The sequence below is a fragment of the Meles meles genome, chromosome X (genome assembly GCF_922984935.1).
Source record: "Meles meles chromosome X, mMelMel3.1 paternal haplotype, whole genome shotgun sequence".
In the NCBI taxonomy this organism is placed as follows: domain Eukaryota; kingdom Metazoa; phylum Chordata; class Mammalia; order Carnivora; family Mustelidae; genus Meles; species Meles meles.
This window is the reverse complement of record NC_060087.1, coordinates 125,405,969-125,425,362: the sequence shown is the minus strand read 5'-3', so window position 1 is coordinate 125,425,362 and position 19,394 is coordinate 125,405,969. Positions and strand designations below refer to the sequence as shown.

At 36.6% G+C, this 19,394-nt stretch overlaps 1 protein-coding gene across 1 annotated transcript; it reads left to right on the top strand.

Annotated features, from left to right (window-relative positions):
- The first annotated feature begins 18,468 nt into the window (after positions 1-18,468).
- On the top strand, positions 18,469-19,002 carry LOC123934838 (spermatid nuclear transition protein 4-like). The gene is made up of 2 exons (XM_045994964.1): positions 18,469-18,591; positions 18,778-19,002. The coding sequence occupies exons 1-2, from the start codon at positions 18,469-18,471 to the stop codon at positions 19,000-19,002; spliced, it is 348 nt and encodes a 115-aa protein (XP_045850920.1).
- Positions 19,003-19,394: the final 392 nt, after the last annotated feature.

Here is a 19,394-nt window from a genome sequence, read left to right as displayed (position 1 = left end):
TACCTGCAGGTTTACTCTCTGGAAATACAAAGCACAGTTGCGGGTATGTGAACTAAAAAACAAGGATGTTAAATGACCATGAACCATATGGAAACCAAATGCTGAAAATTCCTGGCTCTCCTTCCTTAATTCTCACTGAGTGTTGCTCCATCCCCAGGAGCCAGCCAAATACTTACCAATCCAGAAAGGAGATAATAAACTTCTCAATGAAATTTGATCAAGAAGAATGATATAAATATATAAAAATGTGCCATTCTTTAGTAACAAAAACAGCATCTAGATCATTTTACAATAAAATTCAATGTCAACCAGATTCACACTCTGAGAACCTCCAAACATCATTTTATTCCTTTACCCTTAATTGTGAGCAGATAATCAAGGGTTATCAGACATCTGTGGAAAACTTCAAGCAAGGAAAATGAAGAATAACAGAAACAAAACATACATTGGGAAAAACAGAGACTACAGTAGGGAAAGAAAACTTTGAAACACTCTTAGCATTACCATAATCAGAGAAAGAAGAATAGGTACTACCTATATCACATTTCCATGGGGGAAATTTAGGACTTGCAAAGGCCAAATGACTTATCAATATACCACAGAAAGTGATTTATGAAAATGTATTTTTCTTTTTATGTTTTTATATCAAAATATTTCATATCTTAAGCATTGAAATGTAATAGTGATTTATAATTCAACATTTAATAATTTCCCATTACATAGCTTTTTTTCACATCCTATTTTAGCCCCCAGTATTTACTTCATAGGTTTTTTTTTCCTAATTTTTAATTAATTTATTTATTTTTCAGCGTAACTGTATTCATTGTGTTTGCACAACACCCAGTGCTCCATGCAATACGTGCCCTCCCTATTACCCAACACCTGTTCCCCCAACCTCCCACCCCCGACCCTTCAGAACCCTCAGGTTGTTTTTCAGAGTCCATAGTCTTTTATGGTTCACCTCTCCTTCCAATTTTTTTTTATAAACATATAATGTATTTTTATCCCCAGGGGTACAGGTCTGTGAATCGCCAGGTTTACACGCTTCACAGCACTCACGATAGCACATACCCCCCCCACAATTTCCATAGCCCCCTCCCCCTCTCCCAACCCCACCTCCCCCCAGCCACCCCCAGTTTGTTTTGTGAAATTAAGAGTCATTTATGGTTTGTCTCCCTCCCAATCCCATCTTGTTTCATTTACTTCGTAGGTTTTATTCAAATACATTTGTCATGTGAAAACACATGCAGGTTGGAGATGGTGGATGAAGAAACAGAGAGGGAGAGAAGAAAGAGGGGAATGGAACAAGAAGGAAAGATTTCACTATAATGCCTGGAATGTGGTTGTTTATTTTTCTATAAACACTGGAACAATACTGTGCACTTGCTATGCAGCTGGTTTACTCCCCCATCACCTCCATGGAGATTTAGATATCTAAATCTATAGATATCTAAATCTATATCTAAATATCTAAATCTATAGATATAGGCAGGCAATTTTAAAACTTATCTTTGGACACCACAAGCAATGTTGTAGGGAGAATTAATTTTTTGCAAAATGGAATCTCGGTTTTTCAATGTAAGATTCATATTTATCTAACAGCATTTTGTGTATTCATTTTTTTCACTGTGCACTTCATTAAAACTCTAGGTAATCGCATGCTTTAAAAATGTATGTATAACCAGTCCATCATATACTTTGGTTCCTGCTATTGCCAGTCCTCTTAAAAATATCCTTTTTTATGGAAAACCTAGCAGGTTTTTGTTAAGTCTTCATGTAGTAACTAAGTAAAAATTACCAAGTAGGCAAATATCAGTTTCACTGACTCGAGATTTGACTTATAAAAAGTGAAAATAAAATGAAATACTCAGTATTTTGGAAAAAGAAAAAAAAATCTGTGACTAGTGGTAAGGGGAGGAGGGTAATAATGGTTTTTCCAGATAATGAGGTATTATGATATATAAGTTATAAGCAGGAGCGTTAGAGTCTGGGAGACTGCATCTAAATCTCAACTCTGTTTTGTTGAAGATTATTTGACCATAGAGTTGAGGGTCCATATCTGGGCTCTCTACTCTGTTCCACTGCTCTATGTGCCTGTTTTTATCCCAGTACCATGCTGTTTTGGTGATCACAGCTTTGTAGTAAAGCTTGAAATCAGGTAACTTGATGCCGCCAGTTTTGTTTTTGTTTTTCAACATTTCCTTAGCAATTCGGGGTCTCTTCTGATTCCATACAAATTTTAGGATTATTTGCTCCAGCTCTTTGAAAAATATCGGTGGAATTTTGATCGGAATGGCATTAAAAGTATAGATTGCTCTAGGCAGTATAGACATTTTAACAATGTTTATTCTTCCGATCCAAGAGCATGGAACGGTCTTCCATCTTTTTGTGTCTTCTTCAATTTCTTTCATGAGTGTTCTGTAGTTCCTCGAGTACAGATCCTTTACCTCTTTGGTTAGGTTTATTCCCAGGTATCTTATGGTTCTTGGTGCTATAGTAAATGGAATCGATTCTCTAATATCCCTTTCTGTATTTTCATTGTTAGTGTATAAGAAAGCCACTGATTTCTGTACATTGACTTTGTATCCTGCCACGTTACTGAATTGCTGTATGAGTTCTAGGAGTTTGGGGGTGGAGTCTTTGGGGTTTTCCGTATAAAGAATCATGTCATCTGCGAAGAGAGAGAGTTTGACTTCTTCACTGCCAATTTGGATACCTTTATTTCTCTTTGTTGTCTGATTGCTGTTGCTAGGACTTCTAATACTAGGTTGAACAAGAGTGGTGAGAGTGGGCATCCTTGTCGTGTTCCTGATCTCAATGGGAAGGCTCTCAGCTTTTCCCCATTGAGAATACTGGCTGTGTGTTTTTCATAGATGGATTTTATGAAGTTGAGGAATGTTCCCTCTATCCCTACACTCTGAAGAGTTTTAATCAGGAATGGATGCTGGATTTTGTCAAATGCTTTTTCTGCATCAATTGAGAGGACCATGTGGTTCTTCTCTCTTCTCTTATTGATTTGTTCTATCACATTGATTGATTTGCAAATGTTGAACCATCCTTGCAACACAGGGATGAATCCCACGTGGTCATGGTGGATAATCTTTTTAATGTGCTGCTGGATCCTGTTTGCTAGGATCTTGTTGAGAATCTTAGCATCCATATTCATCAACTCTGTCACTTACATAGTAGTGCGAACCTGGGCAGGTTATTGAACTTCTCTGAAATTCAGTGTTCTAATCTTTAAAATAATGGGTCAGTAAACATTTTCTGTAAAAATCATGTAGTAAACATTTTAGGCTTTCCAGACTATATAGGTCTCTGTTTTTTAGCACAAAGCAACTACAGACACTATATAAATGAATGGATATGACTATGTTTCACTAAAATTGTATTTGTAAAAATAAACAGCTGTGATCTATATTTGATCCCACATGGTTTGCTAGCCTGTAAATCACAGTGGTTTGTTATATACATAGATGTGTGTATGTATATAATATATATGTAACATGTTACATAATATATTAACAACATATGTATTAATAATATATATAACATATATGTACATGCACACACTTCAGTGATTGTAATCAAGAAAAATGAATTCAAGCAAGAATGTAAAATACCAACATCTAAAACACATATAAAAGAGATTTAAAATAAAGGATTACTGTGAACTAAGAAGTTTGGAAAATACAGTCTAATGGACAATTTCTTCAAAATAATACAATGACAGCTTTCACACACAAAATTGCAAAAAAGAAAGGAAAACCAGAATAATTGACCCAAAGAAATATAAAATTAATAACTATATTCTATAAATCTCACTTGGTCCCTATTACAATATATAATAAAGCAGAGTTCACTCTAATAGTTGTTTACAAATGAGGGGCAAAACCCTGACAATCTAGCTCAGTAACACAACCTGAAAGGAATTTAATTATGATACAACAATAAGAAAATCAAATATGATAGTACATTATAGACTGTAAAGGAAACTGTTTTCATTGATTTTTAAAATACATTGTTTAAAATTGTTTTTGCCAGGCTTAGGTTTATATTTAGTAAGACAAATCTCTCATATCCTAAAATTGCTTTACCAGGGAGAGAGTACATAATTTTTCACCAGTAATAAGAAATATTAATCATTCCATCGTGTCATTTCTGAAGTTGCATATTGACTCTATTTTTTGGCACTATCTGCAAAAGGGATATTTCACTTATTAATATTTCACTATTAGGAGCTCTTATGGGATCTGAAAAGTTAGTTCAGGTTCCAAAAAGACCTAATTGCAAATATTGTGTTAGGTAACATCAACATTTCTAAATATTCCTTCTTTGTAGCAATCCCATTTCATACTGGTTTCCAGAACACATTATATACTAGGTTACTTTATCTTAAAATCTCTGGGGAGTAACTCATGTCACAGTTTTCTGTATGCAAATATTTATTGAATACCTACTATGTGCTTAGTTTTGAATGAGGATTGAAAAAATTATAAAACAGCATAATTTGACACAAGTTTTTGGTAGGAAATATTAGGAAAACATTTTAAACAGAACACACAGAAATATAGCAAGATCTTTGTAGTTTATTTGTGAAATAGTGATGTTATTTCTTCTACAAAACTCTTCTATGCTTTATTTTAATTCCTATGAATTTACATTTAGAATCCATTTTATTGCTTTATAATATAGATGGAATTTACACTCATAAATAAGTCTTATACACTGTGAAAATAAGTAACTGACCCTCCTAAAAATAAAACACAAAGATGACTTAAATGAGCTTTCAATTTCATGGCCCAAAGTGACAGCTGGGAGAGGAAGTCGAGCCTCAAGAGGAATGGAATTCTACCCTTTGTCCCATCTCTATTTTTTTTTATTTTTATTTTTTTTCCATTTTATTTATTTTTTCAGCGTAACAGTATTCATTCTTTTTGCACAACACTCAGTGTTCCATGCAAAACGTGCCCTCCCCATTACCCACCACCTGTTCTCCCAACCTTCCACCCCTGACCCTTCAAAACCCTCAGGTTGTTTTTCAGAGTCCATAGTCTCTTATGGTTCGCCTCCCCTTCCAAATTTTTTTTTAATTAACATATAATGTATTTTTATCCCCAGGGGTACAGGTCTGTGAATCGCCAGGTTTACACACTTCACAGCACTCATGATAGCACTTACCCTCCCCAATGTCCATAGCCCCCTCCCCCTCTCCCAATCCCACATCCCCCCAGCAACCCCCAGTTTGTTTTGTGAGATTAAGAGTCATTTATGGTTTGTCTCCCTCCCAATCCCATCTTGTTTCATTTATTCTTCTCCTATCCCCCTACCCCCCCATGTTGCTTCTCCATGTCCTCATATCAGGGAGATCATATGATAGTTGTCTTTCTCCGATTGACTTATTTCACTAAGCATGATACGCTCTAGTTCCATCCATGTCGTCGCAAATGGCATGATTTCATTTCTTTTGATGGCTGCATAGTATTCCATTGTGTATATATACCACATCTTCTTGTTCCATTCATCTGTTGATGGACATCTAGGTTCTTTCCATAGTTTGGCTATTGTAGACATTGCTGCTATAAACATTCGGGTACACGTGCCCCTTCGGATCACTATGTTTGTATCTTTAGTGTAAATACCCAGTAGTGCAATTGCTGGGTCATAGGGTAGTTCTATTTTCAACATTTTGAGGAACCTCCATGCTGTTTTCCAGAGTGGTTGCACCAGCTTGCATTCCCACCAACAGTGGAGGAGGGTTCCCCTTTCTCCGCATCCTCTCCAGCATCTCTCATTTCCTGACTTGTTAATTTTAGCCATTCTGACTGGTGTGAGGTGATATCTCATTGTGGTTTTGATTTGTATTTCCCTGATGCCGAGTGACGTGGAGCACTTTTTCATGTGTCTGTTGGCCATCTGGATGTCTTCTTTGCAGAAATGTCTGTTCATGTCCTCTGCCTATTTCTTGATTGGATTGTTTGTTCTTTGGGTGTTGAGTTTGCTAAGTTCCTTATAGATTTTGGATACTAGCCCTTTATTTGATATGTCTTTTGCAAATATCTTCTCCCATTCTGTCAGTTGTCTTTTGGTTTTGTTAACTGTTTCCTTTGCTGTGCAAAAGCTTTTGATCTTGATGAAATCCCAATAGTTCATTTTTGCCCTTGCTTCCCTTGCCTTTGCCATTGTTCCTAGGAAGATGTTGCTACGGCTGAGGTCGAAGAGGTTGCTGCCTGCATTCTCCTCAAGGATTTTGATAGGTTCCTCAAAATGTTGAAAATAGAACTATGACCCAGCAATTGCACTACTGGGTATTTACCCTAAAGATACAATCATAGTGATCCGAAGGGGCACGTGTACCCGAATGTTTATAGCAGCAATGTCTACAATAGCCAAACTATGGAAAGAATCTAGATGTCCATCAACAGATGTCCCATTTCTATTTAAAGAAATGTTCTTCCTTTGAGAAATTGGAATAATGCCTGAAGGAAAAATACATTAATAATACTGGAAATGTTTGACTAGAGATGTTATTTCAGAGAACAGTATAGTTATTATATAGTGTTCAACAGTGATGCATTCATTGGAAGTGATTTTATTTTCTTAGTTTTCAACTTACTTATTGACTCTAATTATAATAAGGTTTAACTGTATGCTGTAACATGCAGGAATACACAGATAAATGAAACCCAAACTCTGCCCTCAAAAAGCTCATGGGTGGGCAATATTATCTCTGTTAAAGAACTAGATAGTAAGTAATTTTGGCTTTGTGTGCCATATGGTCTTTATCACAACTACTCAACTCTGCCCATGAAGCATGAAATTAGCCATAGAAAATAGATACAGAAATGTGTATATGGTTTTTAATTTGTTTGTTTTGGCCTAATCAGGCAGCCGAGCTGAATTTGGTCCACAGGCCACCATTTACTGACTACTAATCTAGCATCAGAACAGATAGGTAATAATCTGGAAGAAATGGATGCATTCCTAGAGACATATAAACTACCAAAACTGAACCAGGAAGAAATAGAAAACCTAAACAGACCCATAACCAGTAAGGAGATGGAAGCAGTCCTCAAAAATCTTCCAACAAACAACAGCCCAGGGCCAGATAGCTTCCTGGGGAAATTCTACCAAACATTTAATAAAGAATTAATACCTAAACTCATGAAACTGTTCCAAAAAACAGAAATGGAAAATTTCCAAACTCATTTGATGAGGCCAGCATTACCTTGATCCCAAAACCAGACAAAGATGCCATCAAAAAGGAGAATTACAGACCGATATCCCTGAGGAAAATGGATGCAAAAATTCTCACCAAAATACTATCCAATAGGATCCAACAGTACATTAAAAGGATTATTCACCACGACCAAGTGGGATTTATTCCTGGGCTGCAACGTTGGTTCAACATCCGCAAATCAATCAATGTGATACAATACGTTAATAAAAGAAAGAACAAGAACCATATGATACTCTCAATAGTTGCAGGAAGAGCATTTGACAAAGTACAGTTTTCCTTCTTGATCAAAACTCTCCACACTGTAGGGATAGAGGGTACATAACTCAATATCACAAAAGCTATCTATGAAAAACCCACAGTGAATATCATTCTTAAAGGGGAAAAACTGAGAGCTTTTCCACAAAGGTCAGGAAATTAGCAGGGATGTCCACTATCACCACTGCTATTCAACATAGTACTAGAAGTCCTAGCCTCAGCAATCAGAAAACAAAAGGAAATTAAAGGCATCCAAATCGGCAAAGAAGAACTCAAACTATCACTCTTCCTAGATGATATGATACTATATGTGGAAAACCCAAAAGACTCCACTCCAAAACTGCTAGAACTCATACAGGAATTCAGTAAAGTGTCAGGATATAAAATCAATGCACAGAAATCAGTTGCATTTCTATACACCAACAGCAAGACAGAAGAAAGAGAAAATAAGAGCTCAATTGCATTTACAATTGCACCCACAATCATAAAATATCTAGGAATAAACCTAACCAAAGAGGCAAAGAATCTGTACTCAGAAAACTACAGAGTACACATGAAAGTGACTGAGGAAGACACAAAGAAATGGAAAAACATTCAATGCTTGTGGATTGGAAGAAAAAATATTGTGAAAATGTCTATACTACCTAGAACAATCTACATACTTAATGCAATTCCCTATCAAAATACCATCAACTCTTTTAAAAGAAATGAAACAAATAATCTTAAAATTTATATGGAACCAGAAAAGACCCTGAATAGCCAGAGGAATGTTGAAAACAAAAACCAAAGTTGGCATCATCACAATTACAGACTACTACAAAACTGTCATCATCAAGACAGTATGGTACTGACACAAAAACAGACACACGATCAATGGAACAGAATAGAGAGCCCAGAAATGGACCCTCAACTCTATGGCCAACTAATCTTTGACAAAGCAGGAAAGAATGTCCAGTGGAAAAAAGAACAGCTCTTCAACAAATGGTATTGGGAAAATTGGACAGCCACATGCAGAAGAATGAAACTCGACCATTTCCTTATACCACCTACAAAAATGGACTCAAAATGGATGAAAGACCTCAATGTGAGACAGGAATCCATCAAAATCCTTGAGGAGAACACAGGCAGCAGCTTCTTCAACCTTAGCCACATCAACTTCTTCCTAGAAACACCACCGAAGGTAAGGGAAGTAAGGGCAAAAATGAACTATTGGGACTTCATCAAGATCAAAAGCTTTTGCACAACAAAGGAAACAGTCAAAAAAACTAAAAGACAACTGACAGAATGGGAGAACTTATTTGCAAATGACATATCAGATAAGAGGCTAGTATTCAAAATCTATAAAGAACTTCTCAAACTCAACATCCAAACAACAAATAATCCCATCAAGAAATGGGCAGAAGACATAAAGAGACATTTCGGCAAAGAAGACATCCAGATGGCTAAGAGACAAATGAAAGTGTGCTTGACATCACTCACCATGAGGGAAATACAAATCAAAACCACAGTGAGATACCACCTCACACCAGTCAGAATGGCTAAAATTAACCAGTCATGAAATGACAGGTGTTGGCAAGGATGTGGAGAAAGGAGTACCTTCCTACATTGTTGGTGGGAATACAAGCTGGTGCCGCCATTCTGGAAGACAGTATGGAAGTTCCTCAAAAAGTTGAAAATAGAGCTACCTTAAAACCCAACAATGACACTACTGGGTATTTACCCTAAAAATACAAAGGTAGTGATCCAAAGGGGCACGTCCACCCAAATGTTTATAGCAGGAATGTTCACAATAACCAAACTATGGAAAGAACCTAGATGTCCATCAACAGATGAATGGGTAAAGAATATGTGAGATATCTAGATAGATATATGTCTAGAGAGAGAGAGAGAGAGATAGAGATAGAGATAGAGATAGAGATAGATAGATAATGGAATACTATGCAGCCATCAAAAGGATGAAATATTTTCTTTTGCAATAGCATGGATGGAACTAGAGGGTATTATGCTAAGTAAAATAAGTCAATCAGAGAAAGATAATTATATGATCTCTCTGATATGAGGAATTTGAGAGGCAGGGTGTGGGGTTATCAGGGGAAGGGAAGGAAAAATGAAACAAGATGGGACTGGGGAGGGAGATAAACCATAAGAGACTCTTTATCTCAAGAAATAAACTGAAGGTTGCTGGGGGATAAGGATAGGATGGCTAGGTGATGGACACTGGGGAGCATATGTGCTATGGAGAGTGCTGTGAATTGCATAAGACTTATGGTTCCCAGACCTATACCCCCGAAACAAATAATACATTATACATTTTTTTTAAAAAGGACAGGTATATACAGACATACCGAGAGACACACATACACACATTAGTCAATGTTTTTGCATTTGTCAGGACTGCTTGCATGTTACATTTAACTGGATTCTGAGGCTGCAGCAGGAAAGTATGGCATGATCAATTAGCTGTGCATTGGGGTGATTGTAGAAATGTCACTTACCTATTTTTAATGTGAAAGACAGTAACAATAAAACATTAAAATTTGTGAAAAAAGCCATAAGAGACAGATGTACATAAGTCAAAAAGTGCTTAAAAGATATTGGAAATACCAGACAGGATTGCTAAAAGTTTTATAAGAAGGAACAATAAGTCTCAGTGTTTCTAAATCATCAATACTTACTTCCAACAATATAATATTTTAAAAACCATGTCATAGGTCATAAAGAAAAAAAACAAATATAGTTGACTAGATAAAAGGCAGTTTTGTGTAATATAGTATGAACTTTATGCAGTTAGAGAAAATTTCTTTATACAAATAAAGAAATTAAGGACAAAATGCCAAAGGACATGATTAACACTTTAAAGAAACTCCAATGGCTTACTGACATGCATAAATATGTGAGCATTACTGTTAATTAAATAAATGTTTAAACAAAATGAGAAGATAATTCTCAATAATTACAGATGACTAAGTGAAAGTGCTTCAGAATAAAGGTACTGTCACTGACTATAAGCTGCCTATACATTAATTCATGCATCTATGTAATCATTCATTTATTCCTTCAAGCATTTACTGAGCTCCTGTTATATGTCCACTGCTTGAATAAAGAGAAAAGCCATGTACTTTCTGTTCATTAAAAACTCCCATAATAATAATAAAGATGTGAAAGATCTAAAGGAACTGTGGTTAAAAATTTCCCAGCTAGAGGAAGTCTCAGGTGTTTCATTTCCATTCCCCAAAAGTATAAATGCAGGGGGACTTCTGTACCTAATAAGGCTCTAGGGACCTACATCCTTTCGTAATGCTTATAGATGTTCCAGGTCTTTGCAGAGAAGTTTCTTCCTAGAAGGTTCAGATGGAGATATGGCAAAGTCTTTAGGCTCAGACATGTGTCCCACTAAATAATCAGTCGGTAAGGTGCTGAATACTAACAAAGTGAGGCCCTGTCGGAAGTATAGTGGATGAAAATGAAAGTATGGAAATAGTTATGCTAGGCAACTAGAAATCAAAAGAAGGGCCAAAGTCGGAGGGGGGTGGAGCAGAGAAAGAGGATATGAATAATACAATCAATAAGCACAATGGGGTTTTTTGGTTATTTTTTAAATTGTGTTATGTTAGTCACCATACGGTACGTCATTAGTTTTTGATGTAGTGTTCCATGATTCATGTTAGCATATAACACCCAGTGCTCCATACAATCCATGCCCTCCTTAATACCCACCACCTGGCTCACCCACAATGTTTATAGCAGCAATGTCCACAATAGCCAAACTATGGAAAGAGCACAGATGTCTACCGACAGATGAATGGATAAGAGGAGATGGTATATATCTACAATGAAATATTATGCAGCCATCAAAAACATGAAATCTTGCCTTTTGCAATGACATGGATGGAACTAGAGGGTATTATGCTGAGTGAAATAAGTCAATCAGAGAAAGACAATTATCATATGATCTCACTGATATGAGCAATTTGAGAAACAAGACAGAGGATCATAGGGGAAGGGAGGGAAAAATGAAACAAGACAAAACCAGAGAGGGAGACAAAGCATAAGAGACTCTTAATCTCAGGAAACAAACTGAGGGTTTCTGGAGGGGAGGTTGGGGGATGGGGTAATTTGGTAATGAGCATCAAGGAGGGTACATGATGTGATGAACAGTGTGTGTTATACACAACTAATGAATTATTTAACACTGCATCTGAAACTAATGATGTACTATATGTTGGTTAATTGAATTTAAACAAAAAAGAATCAATAAGCACAAACTAGTATATAGAAAATTTACCTTCAACAAATAGATAATACACATTATTTTCAAATAATCAAGGAATAGTCTCAAAATTGACAATGTACAAGTTCACAAAAGCTCCAGTCATGATCCCAGTGTCCTGGGATTGAACCCCGCATTGGGCTCTCTGCTCAGCGGAGACCCTGATTCCTCCTCACTCTCTCTCTCTCTCTCTCTCTCTGCCTGCCTCTCCACCTACTTGAGATCTCTGTCTGTCAAATAAATTTAAAAAATCTTTTAAACAAAGTCTTAACAAACTTTAATGAATCATTATCCTACAGACCATGTCATTTAATTATAATAAAATTAAAAATAAATTTTTAAAGGATAGCTTAAAATCCAATATGCTTAGAAACTAAAAATCATACTAAATGATTAGATAAAAGAGGTAATAGTTTTAAAAACCTGTGATATATTCCTAACACTACTTAGCACTAAAAGATTTGTGACATATAACTATCATAGAGTGTTAGGAGAAATTTACTGCTTAAATACTTTCATCAGAAATCAAAAAATATTGAGGACAGACAAACTATGAGTACAGCTCAATAAGCTGGAAGAAAGGACAACAGAGTAAATGCAAAAGAAACCAGAAAGGAGGAAACAGAAAGAAATATAGACCAAAAGAACAATTATAACATCAATAAATGATTACTTTAAAAGATTAGTAAGATAAACCATAAGTGAGACATGAAGAAAAAAAATAAGACTCAAAATATGAACAAGGAAATATACTGTAGCATCTTAAAAAGGAATGAAATAGTATGAGTAAGTACTTGCCAATATACTGGAAGCTTAAGAAGAAATGAACATATTGTTGGAGTAAACAGTACAAATGGCTAAATTTTGCAGAGGAAACCCATAAGACCAACTGTTTGGGAGACTCTTATTTGTTCTGGTGTAATTTTTTACACATTTAGCCTCTCTCCACCACCTCACTCACTTCTCCCCAGGAAGAGGCAGGGATTTCGTTGGTAAATTTCTAAGAAGCAATGCGGCATGCTTCACTCAGCCCCTTCTCATCCACTTTATTTTCACAAGATCAGCCCTACCAACTGAAAGGTGAATTCTGATCTGCCATGTGGTAAGGGATTTGGTGAATTCAAGGGTGAACTATTAGTAAGTCCACTTGGCTAGAGATCTAAAGTCACAACTTGCAGTCCCCTTTTCTGGATCTCTCTCTGACACAGATGTATGTATCAATAGGTTCTAAATTCTGAAAGGGAATGAATTGGTATTATTAATTAGTCCCTGTCACAAATTCAAATGCAGACAACTATTAAATAAAAATGGTAATCAGACTCTCCTCATCCACTGCTCCACATACAGTGAAGCCCTAGATGTAGATGGCTTTATAAATTTTACAAAATGTTCAAGGAACAGACAATTCTCTCTCATACATGTGTATCAGAAAACTGAAAATGAGAGAAAGCTTACCAAGCCATTTTATAAGACTAGCATAATTTTGATTTCAAAACTGAGAAAAAAAAAAGATCATGAAATGAAATTTAAAGGATAATTTGGATCACAGGGGAAGGGAGGGAAAACTGAATGGGAAGAAGTCCGAGAGACAGATGAACCATAAGACTCTGGACTCCAGGGGCGCCTGGGTGGCTCAGTGGGTTAAAGCCTCTGCCTTCGGCTCAGGTCATGATCTCAGGGTCCTGGGATCGAGCCCCACATCGGGCTCTCTGCTCTGCGGGGAGCCTGCTTCCTCCTCTCTCTCTGCCTGCCCCTCTGCCTACTTGTGATCTCTGTCTGTCAAATAAATAAATAAAATCTTTAAAAAAAAAAAAAAAAGACTCTGGACTCCAGGAAACAAACTGAGGGTTACAGAAGGGTGGAGAGTAGAAGGATGGGGTTGGTGATAGGTATCAAGGAGAGCATGTGTTGGTATGAGCACTGGGGGTTATATGCAACTAATGAATTGCTGAACATTACAATAAAAACTTATGATATGTTGGCTAAATGAATATAATGAAAAAATAAATACAATAATTTAAAAAGAACAATTTCCCTTATAAACAGATATTAAATTATAAAATAAGGTGACAATAATAATGCATCATAATCAAATAGTTGCCTTAGGAATGTGAGACTGATTTAATATAGGAAAATGTCTGCGTGGTTCTCTACCCTAATAAAATAAGGAAAATATTTCATTTAATAATTATCTCAATAGGTATAGCAAAACCACTTTATAAAGACTTATTTTTAAGTGTTCATTAGTTTCAGGTGTACAGTGTAATACAATGTACAACTTGTATATTTCAAGTGTACAACATTTCCATACATCACCTTATGCTCATCAGGACAAGTATGTTCCTTAATCCCCATCACCTATTTCACCCATTCCCCCACCCACTTCCCCTATAGTAACCATCGGTTTGTTCTCTATAATTAAAAGTCTGTTTCTTGGGTTGCCTCTTTCTTTTTTCCCTTTTGCTCCTTTGTTTTGTTTCTTGAATTCCACATGAGTGAAATCATATGGTATTTGTCTTTCTCTGGCTTATTTTGCTTAGCATTATACTCTCTAGCTCCATCCATATCACTGCAAATGGCAAAATCTCATTATTTTTATGACTAAATAATATTCCATTGTATACATATACCACTCTTTTTTATCCACTCATCAAAAATAGGCACTTGAGTTGCTTCCATTATTTGGTTATTGTAAATAATGTTGCTATAAACACAGGGATGCATGTATCCCTTTGAATGACAGTTTTTATATATTCTTTGGATAGATATCCAGTAGTGTGATTGAAGATCATAAGATAGTTCTATTTTTAACTTTTTGAGGAATCTTCTGTGGTTTTCCACAGTGACTGCACCAGTTTGCATTCCTACCGACAGTGCATGAGGGTTTCTTTTTCTCAACATCCTCACCCAAACATGTTTCTTGTTGATTTTAGCTATTCCTACAGGTATAAGTGGTTATTTCATTGTAGTCTTGATTTGCATTTCCCTTATGGTTAGTGATGATGAACATCTTTTCAGACACATGATTATTTTAAATTATTATTATATTATAATTATTATAATATATATTTATCTTATTTTATTTTATTTATTTTATATATTTTTATATTTATTTATTTTATATATGTTATTATTATATGTATTATATATTATATATAAAATAATTATAATTATTTAAATTCAATTTATCTGGGGTACCTGGGTGGCTCAGTCAGTTAAGTGTCTGTCTTCAGCTCAGGTCATGATCCCAGGGTACTGGCATCAAGTTCTGCATCAGGCTCCCTGCTCAGTGGAGAGCTTGCTTCTCCCTCTCCCTCTGCTGCTCCCCCTGCTAGTGTTTGCTTTCTCTCTGTCAAGTAAATAAAAATCTTTAAAAATAAATAAATAAATTCAGTTTAGTTAACATATACCATATTAGTAGTTTCAGGTATAGAATTTAGTAATTTATCAGTTGCATATAACACCCAGTGCTCATTCCATCAACTTCCCTCCTTAAATCCCATCACCCAATTACCCATCCCCTCACCCACCTCCCCTCCAGCAACCCTCAGTTTGTTTCCTAGAGTTAAGAATCTCTAGTTTGCTTGTTTTTTAAAAGCTTTTTCCAAAAACTGAGAATAGTTAGAAACTTCTTTAACATGATTAAGTCTTCATAGCAAAAACAAATAAAACCTCTCTTACTTACTTTTAACACCTTAGGCACATGACCTTCAGGATATAAATATCTGATGTTGCCTGTACATTCAGCCTAGCACTGGAGGCCATGATCGAGGAATACTCCCTAAAAATAAAAGATCACCACATATCAGACGGTGCAGGAAAAGTATGTTGAGAAAAACAAAATCAGATAAATATCAAGGATTTATATTTAAAGTATATCAAAGATAAAGTTCATTAACAAGGAATTAATATCCCAAAATTACAAAGTAATGATGGAATCAACATGAAAAAGATAAGAAATCTAATAATGAAAAATATTAATAACCAAAAAAATGTTTAAAGATAGAAAAAATAAATAAAATGGGAAAAAAAAAGATAGAAAATCTGAATAGCTTCATCGCTAGTAATCACAGAAGTAAAAAAGAGATTGTGTTGTCAAATTTCTTTAAAAATTAAAAGTTGGATAATACTAAGTATTAGTTATCATTTGTTATGTAAAAATATTACCCCAAAATTTAGTGGCTTAAAATGCCAAAATCTATTATCTCAGAGTTTCTATGGGTCAAGAACCTGGGAGTAGCTTAGCTGGGTCCTCTGGCCCTTGGTCTCTTGCAAAACTACATCATCTCAAGTCTCATTTGGGAAGCACCAACTTCCCAGTCCACTAATGTGCTTGTTGATAGGATTCAGTTCCTTGTGGTTTGTTGCACAGAGGTCTCAGCTCCTTGAGGGATGTTCCTTAAGAGACTTTTCACTGATTATCTCACAATATGTTTTCATCAGAATGAGAAAATAAGAAGGCAAGAGAGAATGTAAGCAAAAGAGTTATTTTAAGAGGAAATCTCATTATGTTAATTAATGATCAATAACACCTCACTACTTTTGCCAGTTTCTATGGATTCCATTCATTAGAAGCAAGTCACTATATATATCCTACACTCGAGGGTAGTGGATTTCACAAAAGTGTGAACTGGGAGCCATATCAGAAGTAGCCCTCCATACCAAGTATTAGTTAGTGTGTAGGGAAACAAGTAACAATATAATTCTATTGGTAGATTTTGGAAAGCAATCTGGCAATAATTAGTAAAATTATTCCTTATATACTGAATATCTGTGTCCCTCTAAAATTCTTATGTTGAAGCTCTAATCCCCAATGTGACAGTATTTGGAGGTGGGGCTTTTGGGAGGTTATTAGGGTTAGAATGGGTCATGAGAATGGGGCCTAATAATGAAATTAATGCCCTATTTATTATTATTAACACATAATGTATTACTTGTTTCAGGGATACAGATCTGTGATTCTTCAGTCTTATACAACTCACAGCACTAATGCCCTATTTAAAAAACAAAAAGAGGAGAGAGCTCTCTCTTTTTCACCTATCAAGGAAGGCCATGTAAGGACATAAGAAGAGTCTTTATCAAGAACCCAACCATGCTGGCATCTTAATCTTGGACTTCCAGCTTCCAAAACCATGAAAAATAAATGTTTGTTGTTTAAGCCAGCCAGTCTATGGTATTCTGTTATAGTAGCTCAAATGCACTAAGAATTATGTATATCTAGGACCTAGAAATTCTATCCTTGCGTGTATATCCCAGAGAAAAATATGCAGAAGTCCATAAGGGAACATGATTGAGGATGTTCATCACAGCATTGTTTGTAGTAATGGAGTGGAGAGCCAACACAGGTTTTCCTCAAAAGGGGAAATAATGGGCAAGCAAAACTTGGTGCATGATGCTAATGGACTATGATGCAGCATTAGACACAGTGAACTAGATACATATAGCCATATAAGTTAAGCTTAAAAGCATAGGGTTGAGTGCATAAGTTAAGAAACAAGATCTACAGCACAATACTATGCGTTCAAACACTGAATATTTAACAAGGCCACATATTTCACAAGAGTACAAACATATGCAAAGACATAATTGAAACACATCAGAGGGGCGCCTGGGTGGCTCAGTGAGTTAAGCCTCTGCCTTCGGCTCAGGTCATGATCTCAGGGTCCTGGGATCGAGTCCCGCATCGGGCTCTCTGCTCTGCAGGGAGCCTGCTTCCTCCTCTCTCTCTCTGCCTGCCTCTCTGCCTGCTTGTGATCTCTCTCTGTCAAATAAATAAATAAAATCTTTAAAAAAAAAGAAAGAAACACATCAGAGTAGATGCCTAATGGTGGGTCAGAAATGAGTGTTGGGAGCTAGGAAGAAGAAAAACAGATAAAATATAAAGATAAAATATTAATAAAATATGAGAGAAAACCTTGCAAAACTCAATGATAATAACATGGTCAGAGTCCAAAAATATAACAAAAAGCAACCTTCATGGGTGGGCAGTTAATTCTAATCCCTGCCTGTAAATCACAGAGCTGGAAGAAAACAATCTAATCAAATCAGTAGCCTTTAACACCAAATGCTATAGGTAGAGAGCTTATTCATGGGAGGTTTTATTAGCTTATAATATGAGCCATATTTCCACTGATATTTAAATTCAGTCATATTGCTCTTGGAGGAATTTTAGGTAAGATATCCCAAACACTAGCTAACAACTAAGGGTGGGATACAGCAAAATAAATCACTGAATGGGGTGGCTTTAGGGAAGAGATGGCAGGAAAGGTGCTTTCTCTACCATGTGTACTACCACGACTGAACATGGGGATATGAGGAACAGTGGTAGTTCAGTTTGGGAAAACTTTTGGGGGAATGTTAAAGAAAAGTCCCCTTTCTCTAACCAAACCATTTTCACCTCTAATCATTTCTCCTCCTATCTAGAAGGGTCAGGAATAGCACTTTGAAATGTCAGAGCCACATTTTGGCCTCCCTAGCAACCTTCCCAAAGCCACATTTTGGCCTCCCTAGCAACCTTTCCCAAAACAGAGTAGTGTCATAAGTAGAGCTTTGTGATGTCTGAGCCCCACCTTAACCACCATTGGCTGGCAAGGGCCTAGCTGACCAATCACAGCTGAAGTGTATGGCCTTTTATTGTCCTGGGAAGAGTTATATGCAGTAGAGTAGTTAGGAGGTCTGGGGTAGACCACTGGGAAGCTTCAATATGTCTAAGGTACCCAGGAAACTACCACAGCCCAACCAGGATATGGAGCAACCAACCACAAGCTCTGAACAGAGGAAAAAGACAAAGAGTCCCTATCAACCCAGGTCCAAAGGTGGTGGCAAGGTAAGATGACCCTACCCAAGCTACTCTTTTCTTCACTGATTCTACTTCCCAAGAATCTTACCATTTGCTCACCTGGCACAAACTCCTTCCTCACCCCTGACATCTGCTCATGATGCCCCCTTTTCTATCAATATCTTATCTTCTTCCCCTAAGCCAATGCCCTTTTGGCCTCTGTTGTTTTTCCAGGAGCTGAAGACAACCCTGAAGGTAAAAAGACGCGTTCAAAGGAGTTTGAGTAAAAAAGTCTCAGTAAAAACTACCAACCCTATAAGAAAGCCTAAAAAAGCTGGAACACCAGTCTTCGGTCACTATCACAGCCTGAATGAGAGACTGAACCAAAATGAGCCAGAGCAAGCCCAAGAGAAGGTGGAGGAGTCTGCCACATCAAATGATGACCTGGGCAGCCAGTAACTCCAGAGTGAGTTCAGAGACTTCAATAATATCTGCTAAGTCTCCAGCGGTCTGGTGGCTGAGAAATGGCCAATTGTGTAGACACTGAATTTTACAGCATCAAGGTATTCTGATGATACCTGAAATAAAGACAACTTGTTGTGAAAGTTCATGTGTGTTTCTATGAGTTCTCTCATGTTGGGATCAGGGAGGGAAAGGAAGAGCCAGTAGTCCAAAAAGGAAGAAACATGGGGTACTGTAGGGTTGGGGGCCAGACTGGCAGAATTAACCAGATTGTGGGGATAAATACTGGGTCAGGACTGAGCACTGAAGACAAATTTCCTCCTGAACACTTGACCTAGCGGGCAAGAAGAAAAAGGGCTTGGTGTTTCTGTCTTTGGGAGGTGGGGGGC